Raw genomic sequence first — 14,878 nt, 5'->3', positions numbered from 1 at the left:
GAGCTGTTTGTAATGTTTATATTTCTAGCATTATCAAGTAACACACATACACACATTATATACAGAGTACTAGTTGATCTCTGTTTTAGAGGAAGAGGGAAAGTGTTGGAAGAACACACTTCTGCTCTCTACAGAAAATTAAGTGTTCAGTGGAGTTAGCATAACTGCTTTAGTACAGTGATGTCATACTCAAATAGAAAATTGATCCCTCTGGGCTTCATATTGATTTAGAAACCTACAAATTAATGTTATCTGTGTTGTATTATATTTTTATTAAGTACCTACCAATTATATTTTAGCCTGCTTTAGACTGTACCGGGAAGTTTGTCGGTCTCTTGCCTGACTTGAGTTTAATACCTCTGCTTAGTGAACGTAAACAGGCTTTTACTCTACATTGGTTGATATGTGAGCAAGATCCACAATTGCCCTTATGGTCTGTGCCTTGGAGTTTTGGAACATGGTGACAAAGTGGAGACTCACAACCTGTACATCATTCAACTCAGATATCAGTTGAAAGAGGCCTACTTAGATATGGCTTCGGTCCAGAAGCATTTGGAAAAGAGCAAGCAATATTGTGATGGTTCAGTTTGCTATGAAGAACTTTAATCAGGAAGTCCTATTCTGAGACCTTGGTGTCCAGAGAAAACACAATATAGTAGAATTGTGGAGAACTGCCACATAACAAACATTTGGAATATTGGATAGTCTGTCAGTCTACTAAATAGTCATAGAGAATGGTTGTGGTCCTGCAGAGATAGTTCTCTGTTGCTGGGAAAAGATTTTGCGTTTAGAATGTGAGCTCCAAATTCAGTCAATGGGAAGAGGAGCCAGTAGGGGGTGGGTGAACTCTGCGTTAGGGTCTATATAACTTGCTTTGAGGTGTATGCCACACACACACATGTGCTGGCATCATCTTGGGCCATGCTAGGGTATGTCCTTTCTCATGAGAAAGTATCAATTCCTTTTTGCCTTTTCTCAAGAATGGTATCTATTTTTAATGTGAGTAGTGGTCTCTGACCCACACACACCTAACAACCTTTATTTCCCCCAACCCCCATACTCTGGGATCCAGTGACACTAGTCTTCCTGATATTTCCTGAACAAAACAAAGACACCCATTTCTGAGTGTTTTCACTGGCTGTCCCCAGTGCCTGAAAGTCTGTCTTTCCTCATCATTGCCACCTGGCTTCCCTTGTAGAGGAAAGACACTAGCAACTAGACCTTGGTCAATCAAGTTAAGAGTTGTCATTGGAGGTGGTGCTTGACCTGAACTTTGAAGGAAGATAGGATCCTGTGAGGTAGAGGTGAGGAAGGATGCATTCCGGGCATAAGAGACAACAGGTGTAAAGCCAAGGAGTTGGGAGGTGGAATGACATATATGGGGGAAAAGCAAGCAGGGCAGTTTGAAATGTCAAGTGCGTTTAGGAGAGTAATGTGCAATGAACTAGGGATAATAAGCAAGGACTAGATTGTGAAAGGATTTAAAAGCCAAACAGAGAAATTTGCATTTTATCCTAGGGGCAAAAAGGAACCACTGGAGCTTCTTAGCCAGGGATTGACATGAGATATTTATCCTGGAAAAAGTTTAAATTTGGGATATTTAATCTTAGGAGTCATGATAGCTGTGTTCAAGAATCTGACAGCTATCACATAGAAGAGGGATTCATTTTGTTGTGCTTGGTCCTAAAGGGTTCAAGCAGCAGCAAAGTTCTGAGAGGCAAGATTCAGGCCTCTGAGGGAAAACCTTCCGTAATGATTAGAGCTATCCAAAAGTCAAATAGGCTGCTTCAGGAAGTGGTATAGTCCTTTAACTAGAAGTCTTTAAGCAAATGCTTATTGATTTTTTTTTGGGAGGATTCTTACAAAAGGTTTAACTAAGGTTTCTACCAACTATGATATTCTAAATCTATATGTAAAGCAGTCTGAAGAAAGGTGAAATAATTTAAGCCCCTTTAGTCTTAGCTTATGATTTTACCTACATTTTTGTTTCTTTTTAAATGGCCATTTGATTTAATCAAACACTTCAAGGTTACAAAGAGTATGTATATCTATCCCTTCAGGTGCTGCTTTCTCTACTTTCCAAATGAATTAGTAGTCCTGGTCCCCCAAGGGTAGCTGGCAACAATCTAAGGGGTAACCCTGAAGGTCTAGATTTTTACTAGTCATTCAAAATTCTACATTTGCAAGCTCCCGATTAACAAATGGCCAGCCAGAAGGAATTAACTTTTTAGAAAAAAAGCATTGGAAACTTGGGGGGGGTGGGGCAGGGAAGGCAAAGGAGCAAGCGTTGTCAGATGGACCTCAAAGCCCGCTGATTGAATTGATCCAGTCAGAGGGGTGGGGGAAGGTGAAGGGGTCTTCTGCTGCAGTGGTCTCACTTCTTGCTCCAGCCCACCTAGCTCAGCTCCAGCCGCAGCACTGGAAGGAAACTTTGGAAGACGAACTCAAAATAGAGCCTGTCCCATGCCCTCTTCAAGGTCAGGAAACAAGCCATGTCCCTGGCACATGTAAGCCCACCAACACCTTTTCGGGCAAGCCCGGACCTTGGCACATCCTCTACCCCAAGACCCTTTGGTGAAGTGCTGGAAAAACCCCATGATAGTAAATTAGATAAAATGTATCACGTAAAAACTTTACTATGATTCGAGGCGAAACAAAGCGCGCTAGAAGCGGGGGAGGGGGGCAATTCAAATCCCAGCTCTACGTACGACCACAATCAATGCACTTAAATCTCTCTGGGCCTCAGTTTCCAATCTGTAAAATGGGGGACTCGGGCTGTACGAGCTCCGAGGTCTCTTCCAGATCTAGATCCATGTGCTTTTGGCTTCATTACAAGGTATGGGAAAAGAACTTTGGTATTTAGGGGCGGTTGTCGCTGCCTCACTTTCCCCTCTCCGCTCGCACGGCGAGCGCAGTTCTTCACTATCTCTGGGCTGGGTGAAGACCCACTAGGCTCGTCCAGCCCGCGCACGGTGGGTGGTCCCCGGGCACACGCTCCTCCAGCGCCTACACGGGTCACGGGCCCGACCCCCAGTCCTGCAGGGGGAGGTACTAACCGCCCTGCGTCAGAACAAGCCGAAGACTGAGCCCCACCCACACCGTGCGAGGCCCCAGAACCCTCCGGACTTCCGCAGTCCGGGGCTCGTCACGTGCCGGCCCGTCACATGACCCGCGCTCTGTCAGTTTGAGACAGCGACAACCGGTTTGCTTCTGGTTGCTCAGCGGCCCCAGCTTGTCCTGGGGCTGCCACTCTCGGCGTCTCCTTCGCTCCTTCCAGCCTCTGTACCTTTGCTCCCGCTCCTCTGCATACCGCTCGTCCAGGACCCGGTAAGAGAACGACGCCAGTGCGGGTCCCGAGCGGAGGCTGGGGCTGGGTGGGGGTGGAGGAGAAGGCTCCCCGGGACCGCCTCCGCGCCAATAGTCCCTATCATTCTTTCGCCCACCTCCAGTGGGATGCCCTTCTCTGCGGTTTGGAGGCCTCGGCTTGGACGGATCGTAGCTTCGTCCACTTTCTCAGATGCCGATGTAGGTAAAGGTGAGGGAAGCTGGAGAGCAGCTGACTCACCTTTCCACATTCGCCTCGGGTCCGGTCCCCCCCCCCCCCCCCCGCCCCCTCATTCCCTCTCGGCCCCTGCTGTCCTTCCCTTAAGACTAGAAGTGTGGAGTCCTTGTTGTTAGGTGATCGGAGGCCAGGGAAGGAACGCTCCCCGCAGAAGGAACTGGAAGGGCCCACGGCGTCTGGGAGGTGGCTGTTCCCCAAAGCTACGACACATTCTCCTCTTCCTCTCCCCCTCCCCCCAAATTTGGGCCCTAGAGCGTGAGGACTGGTTCGGTTTAGGCTTTAGGTTGATAGAGGCTCTTCTGATAAAGGTTGTTTCTAATACTCAGGTAATTATCTTCGTCTCTGATTGCCACAATAGGAAAAAACTGATTAGGCCTGGGCCATTTGGTTGCACAGATCACCTGCTGCTGCTTTCTGGTCTGGCGCGTCCTATCCCTGTCACAGATGTTTATTTAGGTAGCCAGCCCGTAGATAATGAGATTAGCACTAAAACTGAAGGTCTTTGATTTTGTAGAATAGAAAATGGCATGTTGATCTTTGCTTTTTTATGGGCATATACATAACTAGTGATATTGGAAATTATTTCAACATTAAGTAACAACATAATAGATTAGCAGTTGGTTAGTAATCTTTATGTATACATGAGAAAAAAGTCATTTATTACATTCAGAATTTAAACGTCCTTGATCATAACAGACTTTCAGTACTGTTTACACTTGGACATTGTTTGCATCACAGTCTTGCAGGAGAGCTGGTATGTTTGTGAAATAACAGAAGAATTTATTCCTACTTGGAGAAATAATTTTTCCGCTGTCCCAAAATTTCAGTGTAACTGATAAGTCAGTCTTTTAGATCAGAAATATTACCCTTTTTTCTTGCAGTGTGATTCTTTTAATCAGTTAATAAAATTAGTAAATTGATGATATGTATGGCTTTACTTGCACTTTAGAAGGTCTGGACATTTACGTTCTCCTAGGAGAACACAGAAGAGAAGTTACTCCTACTTGCATAAATTTGAAGCATTTTCTTATATTTTATATCTTAAACAATTTCTGACATGTTATTTTAAATGATCTCTAGTATGATGTTACCCTTACCGTTAATGGAAATATTTTGAAGTGTTTTTTTCTGGAAAAATAAAAGTACAAGATGAACACATCATTCTTAGGCTACAATCCAAAGTTGTCGGCTTGGGGTCTTAGAGCTGGAAGGGGCCTTTGCAATCATCTACTCTGCAGTACAAGATGCCATCACTCCCCACTCCCACCCCCCATTTTACATTAAATCCAGATCCTAGATGGGGAGTTTTTTTGTCTAAGTGCTTAAAATTTAGGAGATATAATGTAATTTTGTTTCATTTTTGGCTGTTTTTTTCCTTACATCTGACTTAATGATTATTGAAGATCTAACTCACTAATTCCTGAAGATCTGTTGAAAATTTCAAGACTACAAATTTAGATGACTAAAATGGATATCCGAGGTGCTGTGGATAATGCTGTCCCAACAAACATCATTGCTGCCAAGGCTGCAGAAGTTCGGGCCAACAAAGTCAACTGGCAATCCTATCTTCAGTAAGTATAGATTTATAGTGAGTCATGGGTAGTCAGCTGCTTCTCATTCAATGTGGTAGGCTTTTTTTCATGGTCATGTTACTGTGATAGATCCTGGAAAAACATTGATGACATGAATAGGTGGAAAAACTTCCTATTTAAAATAAATGACTGCCTTTTTTTGTATATTAAGATTGAATGTGTTTGGGTTTTTATTGTTCTTCATCTGCATATGGTCCTCTTTTTCTTTTCTTGAGACCTGGTTTTATCATCAAAGATATTATGTGTATTGATGTATATTTATGATAGAATGGATTCCTGTTTTATTAAAATGTGTATTTGATATATAGATGCGTACATATATACACGTGTGTGTGTGTGTGTACATTGTGAATAATGAAAATTAGAAATCTCTAGCTACAAATTTTAATTGTTTTGTAAGTGGAGGAACTTTAGTTGCAAAGGTAATTCTTTTAATCACTCCTTTTGTGTTTACGTGTGCTACTATAATAATTTGTAGTCAGTGAGATGTTGGGATCTGGTTGTGTATCCTGATTTTTCTAGTCTGGATTCAGTTTAGGACAGAGAGGGCAAAGGGTCTGTTTATCATACCTCTGGATCTGCTTACACTTTAAACAATGCCATTGTTATTCATTATGAAATACAGACTAGTAGAATTTGATATGTAATGGTGGGCCCTGAAAAATGTTTAAGCTTGGTGAAATTTTTATAATACTCCATTTCCTTTTATGAAGTTACTTTTCATAATGTTTCCTTTTTCTACTTCCTATACATCTACATATTCTTTTCTCCCTTATGTCTTCATTGTACTTCATTTGTCCTCCATGAAAGCCAGTTTAATTGCTATACGGAATATAAGAAGTAGATTCCTGTTCTCAAGCAACTTGTGACATAATTGGGAAGTTAAGACACACAAATGAAAACTCAAGTTTCAGTTCCATATTGATAGCTGTTTGTTGTATGTCTCACTGACATCTCAAACGCAGCTAAATTAACCATCCTACTTAATTTTGTTCTTCCTCTTGATTTTCCCTGTTTCTGTCAACAGAACGTTATTCCTGGTCACTGACTTTCAAAACAATCCAATTTCTCCTCTCTTATTTCCTGTATACTTACCGTATTTCAGACTCTTACTATCTCTCTCCGTGACTATTGTAGTAGCCTCTTAACTCATCTTCATTCAAACATTTTCCTCTGTAATTCCCCCTTGCAAACTGTTATTGGAGCCTAAACTTGCCTCTTTGCATCTTCTACCTACTTGTTGCTCCTAGGTCTCCATTCTGGGGCCACACAGAATAAATATAATCCTTCTTTCATATGACAACCCTTTAAACATTTGAAAATGGTACCCCACCCTCCCAGTCTGTTTTTCCTACAGACTAAAATCTCAACCAGTCTTCATATGCTGTGAACTTTGAGCTTTTCACCTATCTGGTCGCTTTTCTCCGAACTCTCCAGTGTATTGATGTGGTATGAAGAACTGAGAGCAATTTTCTCAAGGTGGAATCAGATTGCTGCTGTTGTTTAGTCATGTCTAACTTTTCATGATCCTGTGGACTATGCTGTCCATAGGATTTTCTTGGTAAATATACTTGAATGGTTTGCCATTTCCTTCTCCAGTGGATTAAGACAAATAGAGGATAAGTATGTTCACATTTAGTGTCTGAGGTGGGGTTTGAATTTAGGTCTTTCAGACTCCAGACCAGTGCTCTATCCATTGAGCCATATAGCTGCTCCCTTAAGGTTATATTCTAATGGGTTGTTGTTTAGTTGATTAGTTGTGTCTGTTGCTTTGTGACCCCATTTGGGGTTTTCTTAGTAAAGATCCTGAAGTGGTTTGCCATTTCCTTCTCCAGCTCATTTTATAGATGAGGAAACTAAGGCAAACATGATTAAGTGACCTGCCTATAGTCACCCAATTAGTAAGTCTCTGAGGCCAGATTTGAACTCATCAAGGTGAATCTTCCTGACTTTTTTTTTTTGAGAGGTAGGAAGGCAGGGCAATTGGGATTAAGTGACTTGCCCAAGGTCACACAGCTAGTTAGTGTATCAAGTGTCTGAGGCTGGATTGGAACTCAGGTCCTCTGCTGGTGCTCTACTCACTGTGCCACCTAGCCGTCCCAATCTTCCTGACTTTAGGCCTGGCACCCTCTTTACTGTGTCACCTGACAAGATTATCCCTTCTACAGTCCTTGATAATAAAGTTATATTACCTTTTTTTATTTTATTACTAAAACATGTTTTTGACTCATTGAGCTTGTGGTCCACTAAAATCCACAGATCTTTTTCAGATAGACTGTTACAAGCTATGTATGTATGCTTTATTAATCTATACCTGTGAAGTTGATTTTTTGAACTGAAAGATAAGATGTTATGTTTATTCCTTTAAAATTTCTACTTAATAGTTTCAACCCAGCATTTTGGCTTGTCCTTATCTTTTTGGATCCTGAAATCCAGAATGATAACTATCCCTCTTAAATATATGTTATCTGCAAATTTGGTAAATATTTTCATTTAAACCTCTAGCATTTTAAAATCAGTGACTTAGTTAAGCAGCATTGGACAAAGCACAGATTCCTGGGACATTTCACTGAAGATCTTCTTTCAGGTTGATATGATAACTCTGGATCTGGCCATTCAATCAGTTTGAATCTACCCAACTGTACTATTGTAGCCAACTTAGCATGAGAGACATTGTCAAATGCTTCACCAAAATCTATCATTATCTATAACATTACCTTGATCTTATTTTGAAACTAAAAGAGGTGGCTTTAGTCTTATAGGATGTATTTTTTTAAAATTTTAAACTTAAATTAAAAAAAAGAGGAAAAAAGAACATTTCCATGTACATAGCAGAACATAGAGGATTCAATTTAAAACCATGAATTTCCACTTCAGACTGTTCAATTTAAAAAAAAAATGTAATAAATACATCGTTTTCAAAGCCATCCTGTTTTTCTGTTCTTCTTTCTAAGTTTTCTTTTGTTCTCTGCTGTTCACTTTTAATTATCGGTTCTTTTTCTGGAGATAACATCTTCCTTCATAGTTCCTTTGTACTTGGTTTGAGTATTTATGATACTCAAGATGAATTAGTCATTCACAGTTGTTCTTAGTACAATATTTCTGTTACTGTGTACGACATTCTTTTGGTACTGCTTACTTCACTTTTCATTATTTCATCTAAGTCTTTCCATGTTTTTTCTGAAGCCAGCTGGGTAATCATTTCTTACAACACAGTAGTATTCTATCACAATCATATACCACAACTTGTTTAGCCATTACCCAATTGAAGGGCATCTATCATTTTAGCCAATCTGATAGATGTATAAGATGATATTTCAATGTTGTTTTAATTTGCATTACGACCAGGGGCAGGGAACCTGCAGCCTCAAGACCACATGTGGCCCTCTAGATCCTCAAGTGCAGCCCCTTGACTGAATCCAAACTTCACAGAACAAATCCCCTTAATAAAAGGATTTGTTCTGTAAAACAGAGGCTCAGTCAAGAGGTCATACCTGAGGACCTAGAAGGTCACATGTGGCCTCCAGTCTGCAGGTTTCTCACCTCTGCATCTGTAATGATTTAGAGCATCCTTTTATATGACTATAATAGTTTTGATTTCTTTATAGAAAAACTGTGTTCATATTCTTTGACCATTTATCAATTGGAGAATAACTTATATTCTTATAAATTTGACAAAATTCTTTATATATTTGAGAAATGAGATCTTTATCTGAGAAACTATGAAAATCTTTTCCCAATTTTCTGCTTTCCTTCTGATCTTGGCTGCATTGGTTTTATTTGTACAAAACCCTTTTAATATAATATAATTGAAATTATTAATTTTACATCTCACAATGTTCTCTATCTCTTGTTTATTCATAAATTGTTCACCTAGGTGGTAATATGTTCTGTTATGTTCTAATATGATAGGTAATAAGTTCTGATAGCTAATAATGCTTTCTTTATATCTAGGTCATATATCCATTTTGACCTTATCTTGGTAAATGATTTAAGATATTGGTCTATGCCCAATTTCTTGTAGGTAACTTTCTAGCTTTCCCAGCAGTTTTTTTAACCAAACAATGAATTCTTATCCCCCAAACTTAAAATCTTTACATTTGTCAAACACAAGGTTACTATAATCCTTTGCTGTGTATTGTATGTCTACTGTTACAATGATTGACCTTTCTGTTTCTTAGATGGTATAAGATAGTTTGGACATTTACTGCCTTATATGTTTTAAGAGCTGGTACTGGTGAACCTCCTTCCTTTACATTTTTTTCATTCGTATCTTTGAAATTCTTGACCTTTTTGTTCTTCTAGATGAATTTAGTTATTTTTTCTAATCCAGTAAAATATGTATTTTTTTGTTATTTAATTGGGATGGCATTGAATAAATAAATTAGGTAAAATTGTCATTTCTATTATGTTGGTTTTGCCTACTCATGAAAAATTGATATTTCTCCAATTATTTAAATTTTATAAAGAGTTCTATAATTAAGATCATGTAGTTCCTGGGTCTCTTTTGGCAGGTCTACTGTCAGGTTGTTACACTGTCTACATTTATTTTAAATGGGGTATCTCTTACTATCTCTTTTCGAAGTGTTTTGTTGGTAATATATAAAAATACTGATGATTTGTTTATTTTACTTTGCTAAAATTACTAATTGTTTTAAGTAACCTTTTAGTTGTTTCTTTAGGATTCTCCAAATATGTCATTGTATTGTCCTTAAAAAGAGATAGTTTATTACCTCATTTCCTGTTCTTTTTTCTTCTCTTATTGCTATTGCTAACATTTCTAAAACAGTGTTGAATAATATTGGTAATGCATAGTATAGTTTCCCTGTTTATTTCTTTTTTATTAAATCTACTTTAGCTTTAACTTTGAGATCGTGGTTGCTTCCCCTACTTTTTTTATATCAACTGATACATAATAAATCCTATTGAAGCCCTTTATTTTAACTCTGTGTGTATCTCATTTTTTATTGTGTTTCTTGTAAGCAACATATTGTTGAATTCAGGTTTTTGATCTGTTCTGCTATCCATTTCCATTTTATGGGTAAATTCATCCCATTCACATTCAAAATGATAATTACTAATTTTATATTTCCCTCCATCCTGTTTTTCCTCACTATCCTTATACTATTTACCCTATCCCTCCTCAGAAGTCTAATTTACTTCTAACCACTTCCTAGCCCTCCTGTTCCCATATCTACCCACCCCTATAAGAGCCCCTCCCTTATCTTCTTTCCCCCCTCCTAATTCTTATTCTTCACAATCTTCTAAAAAAGTCTCTTCCTTAATCTGTTCCCTGCTCTCATTTCTTTTTAAATTTAGAAGACATTTATGCCCTTGATGTACATTTTGTTCCCTCTTTAACCTGTTTCCCGTGAAAATAAGGTTCCAGTACTACCAACCCTCCACCCCCACTTGCTACTTCTGTATCAGTTCTTTCTTTTCATGCTACATTTTTATGAAATACTTGCTCCTTTTTACCTCTTCTTATCCAGTTTTGTTTTTTAGAATCAACTCATCATGCTTAGCTTAGCCCAAGCCTTTCTTTCAAACTACCCAAGTAATGATGACAGTCTTAAGAGTACTTATACCATTTTCACTTATAAGAAGTAAGCAGTTTGACCGTATTGAATCCCTTATAATTGGTCTTTAATGTTTACGCTTCTCCTGGATCTTATATATTGAATTTTCTATTAAATTCTGGCCTTTTTGTCATCCATATCTGAAAGTCTTTCAATTCATTGTATGTCTTTTTTTTTCTTTAACCATTCAGGATTATATTCAACTTTCCTGGGTAAGTTCTTTTTGATCACAACCCCAGCTCTTTTGCTCTTTGAAATATAATGTTCCCAAGACCTACGGTCTTTTAATGCTGAATCTGCTATATTTTGTGTGATTCTGATTGTAGCCCATTGGTAGTTAAGTTGGTTTTTTTGGTTGTTGCTTAACAGTGTTTTCTGCTCAGTCTCGGAGCTTTGAAACTTGACTATGATATTCCTGTAAGTTTTCATCCTGGGATCTCTTTAAGGTCGTCATTGGTGGATTTTTTCCATTTCTACTTTGCCGCCTTGTTGTAAAACTTCAGGGAAGTTATCCTTAGCAGTTTCTTGTAATATTGTATCAAGACTCTTATTTTTGTGTCATAACTTTCAAGTAGTCCAATAAATATTGTATCTCCTCGATCTGTTCTCCAGATTAGCTTTTCTAATAAGAGGTTTCACATTTTCTTCTATTTTTCATTCTTTTGATTTTGGTTTATTGTTTCTATATGTTTTATAATGTCATTAGCTTCTCCTTGCCCAATTCTAGTTTTCAAGGAGCTATTTTCTTAAGTTTTTAGATCTCTTTTTTTTCCATTTGGTTGACTTTTTTTCATATTTTTAAAAATTTTCTTGGATTGCTCTTATTTTTTTTTTCGTTATTTTTCCTCAGCCTCTCCTATTTGATTTTTGAAGTCCTTAAGAACTCAAAAGTTATTCTAAGAACTCTTTTTGGGTTTAACATTTCTTTTTGTGGGAATGGCTTTTCACAATCTTCCTCTGAAAATGAACCCAGATTGAGAATTCTCTATCCTTGTAGTAGCTACACCTATGGTTAGTTCTTTTTCCTTTGCTTACCCATTTTTTTTATTTTGTTTTATTTTTAGCAGCTTATTATTGTAGGCCTGAATTATAGGGAATGGGGCCCCAGGCCGCAGATCCTTCTTACTGTTATTTTTCTGAGCTCTGTCCTGGAGCCCAACCTCAGGCACTCCTTCCTCTCTACCCCTAAACCACACCCAAGGCCCCCAGCCACCTGTCCCTGAAATTCTCTTCCTCCCTTGTTGTCCCTCTCAGGACTGCAAACTTCAGCTCTCCTCTGGACCTGAAACCGCTCCCCTATAAGTGCGCACAGCCAGCAGGATCCCTGCCCCGATGCCACCACACTCACCTGGCATGTGCTTGCTTCTTCTGGCCCACAGTTGCAACCTGGAACTGTGTCTGGTTAGTACAGGTGGGACTGGTGTCCTGAGAGCAGAGGGTTCTTCAGTTTTCCCCTACTCAGCTGTTCAACCCCAAAATTGTAAGGTGAAAATTCCTAAGGATGAGGCTGCAGTTCTAACCCAGCTGCCCACAGAGCTTGTTGTTTGTTTATTCAGTGGAGTCCCCTGTGTCCACCCCTGAAGGTTGAATCTTTCCTGAGGTCCTCTCAAGTTGTCTTGGAAGGACAACTGCTTTACGTCAACTTTTATTTATTTCTGCTGCTCTGCGTTCTCTTTGAGGTGATGTTCTGTCTTTTTTTGTGGAGGAAATTTAGAGAGCCTGGAGTTTTCTGACTTTTTCATAGAATTATATACTGCATCTTAAAAAAAAATCTAAATTGATCAGTAAGTTCCCTGTGCATCTTCTTTAGATTTGTTTCTTGTTGAATTTTGAGAGTTTGAGAATTTGAGAATTTTGTTTTTCAGCTTCCCAGCTCTCCCAGGCTGACTTCGTGCTTTTCTTTGCTTATAACACTGCCTTTTCCTAAAATCCTTAGTGCCTCCCCACTCCTTTAACTTACTGAAATCAATCTAAACTTCTTTGCCTGGCATTCAAAAACTACCACTATTTGGTCCCAGCTTACCTTTCCAACCTTACCTCCCTCTTCTCCCTTTCCTAATGCTTTATATTTCATTCAAATTGAATTACTTGCTTTTCCCTAACTGTGGTCTTTGCCCTTCTTGCTTTCGTTCATGCTATTCCTACTGCCTGGAATGTTCTTTACTTCTGGTTCTACCTGTATAATTTTAAAATGTTTTTTAAAGCCCTGCTCAAATGCTTTCTATTTTATAAAGTCCTTCTTCCCCTCTTCCCCTCAAAGAGAAGTAATTTTTTCTTCTGAATTTCCTCTTTGGAAATTTTTTTTATACTTTTCATTTTCTTCCTCATATTTTAGTTATTTGAATTGTATAATGAATAAGCCCTGTTGGACCAGAAGCTCCATTAGGACGGGAACTGTGTTTTATTCATCATTGTATCTTTCACAATGTCATGCATATGATATAGTCAGTGCCCAACATTGTTAATGGATGAAAAAATAAATTGAATGAAGGTATTATTGAATAATAATAATGCCTCATGTGATGCTTATAGTTTTAAAAGTACTTTTACTCTGCCATTTGAATCCAGTTAGATGGGGAGAAAAAATATTATCTTCATTTTATAGATAGGGCTCAAAAGGCTTCAATGTCTTGACTACTGTTATACAGGTAGTAAATGTCATGGGGATATTTGAAATCGGATCTGAGCCATCCAGGTCCAGTACTCTTTCCTCTATGCATTTGAAGCTTTGGAAAACTGCTTTTGGCCTTAGGGCTAGTGCTTTTCTATCTTCAAACTAAGATATAAATTGTGTTGCTCACAAATTTGGAAAGAGTTAGACAAAGGATAAATAAATGTGAGGAGTAATTTATAGGGAGGACTTTGAAGAGAAGGTTCAAATGGACCTTGAAGAATAGTAGTATATAGATAATGGAATGGGAGGAGGGCGGAGTACGTAGACTAGTCCTACCTGATATCTTTACCCATATATCTTTTCCCTGCTTCCTTTCAAATAGTCTTAGTATTTATTGGGGCTAGGGAGAAGGGACAAATATTGGAAAGTTGTCAGGGACTTTACTGTGGATATCGAACGGTAGTTTATAGCTTAGATTGTGTATGTTTTTTTCTTAATAACTTTAATGAGTTATAATTTAGACTGTTCATTAAGACTTTTTATGATATATCTCTTCATATGTGGATAGTTCCGTCAGAATTATTGAAATTTTATAATGATATTTTTGAAGAGCCTTATGAATATTTTTATGAGTACAATTTCATGTTAATAGAATTTGAGAGAATAAATGAGAAGGAATAGATGTGAGTAAGGAGAATTTATGTTAAGGCCTCACTTATAATTAAGAAAATGAATTTTGTATAAATAATGTTTTAGAATTAGTTTATGTTAGTAAAAAAATCAAGGAAGTTTCAAAACACATCTTGTTCCCCATCTTAAATTTCTGTTATCAACCTCTTTCTTATTTATGGAAAGGACTATGAAGTTGACATGGGGATATGCTGTTTCCGATTCTACTCTCTTCTCTCTGTCTTTAGAATCTGCAGCTTCCATGGAAGCACAGTGTAGGTGTTGCCTTCCACATGAAGACTTTACTTCCTGCCCATCTCTGTCCCCAGTGTTCATTTTCTCTTCCTCTTGAAATTAATTTGCATTTATGTGTACAGGTTCTTTTTCCTAGAACGGACTGTTTTGGCTTTATGTCCTTAGTGGCTGGCAGGAATATAAATAGTGCTGGTTTGATGCTTCCTCTGGCACTTACTAGTTCTCCAAACTTTTCATAGCCTCAGTTTCCCTAATGATAACACCTACTTGAAAGGATCATTGTGTGGCTCAAATGAGACAACATATGCAAAGTATTTTTTAAACTTTGAAGCACTCTGTAAATTATAGCTATTATTATTAATGCCTAGCACAGGTCCCTACCCATTGGGGGATTATCAAATGTTAAATGGAATTGATTTTCCTAGTGAATGTTAGGGAAACCAACTTTACCCTGGTTTTACATTTTATGTGGCTACTGTGTAGCCATAGGGATCACTTGCTTAGCTTGTTAACTTGTTTTATTGTTTGGTTGTTTCAGTCATGTCCGACTCTTTGTGACCCCATTTTGGGATTTTCTTGGCAAAGATACTGGAGTGCTTTGCCATTT

General features: G+C 38.3%; 1 protein-coding gene across 2 annotated transcripts in view; it reads left to right on the top strand.

Moving 5' to 3' along the window:
* The first annotated feature begins 3,132 nt into the window (after positions 1–3,132).
* The window catches only part of ATP6V1H (ATPase H+ transporting V1 subunit H), a 126,037-nt gene continuing 114,291 nt past the window's right edge, over positions 3,133–14,878 (top strand). Inside the window, exons 1-2 of one of the 2 annotated variants that reach the window (XM_036736186.1) lie at positions 3,133–3,327; positions 4,966–5,133. In XM_036736186.1, coding sequence (XP_036592081.1) covers positions 5,021–5,133 — 113 coding nt within the window. In that variant the 5' untranslated portion in view covers positions 3,133–3,327; positions 4,966–5,020. The remainder of the gene's footprint in view (positions 3,328–4,965; positions 5,134–14,878) is intronic. The other variant, XM_036736178.1, reaches the window with a different exon arrangement.

Source organism: Trichosurus vulpecula, chromosome 1 (assembly GCF_011100635.1).
Source record: "Trichosurus vulpecula isolate mTriVul1 chromosome 1, mTriVul1.pri, whole genome shotgun sequence".
NCBI classification, from domain to species: domain Eukaryota; kingdom Metazoa; phylum Chordata; class Mammalia; order Diprotodontia; family Phalangeridae; genus Trichosurus; species Trichosurus vulpecula.
Note: the sequence above shows the minus strand (reverse complement) of the source record. Positions and strands in the feature narration are given on the sequence as shown.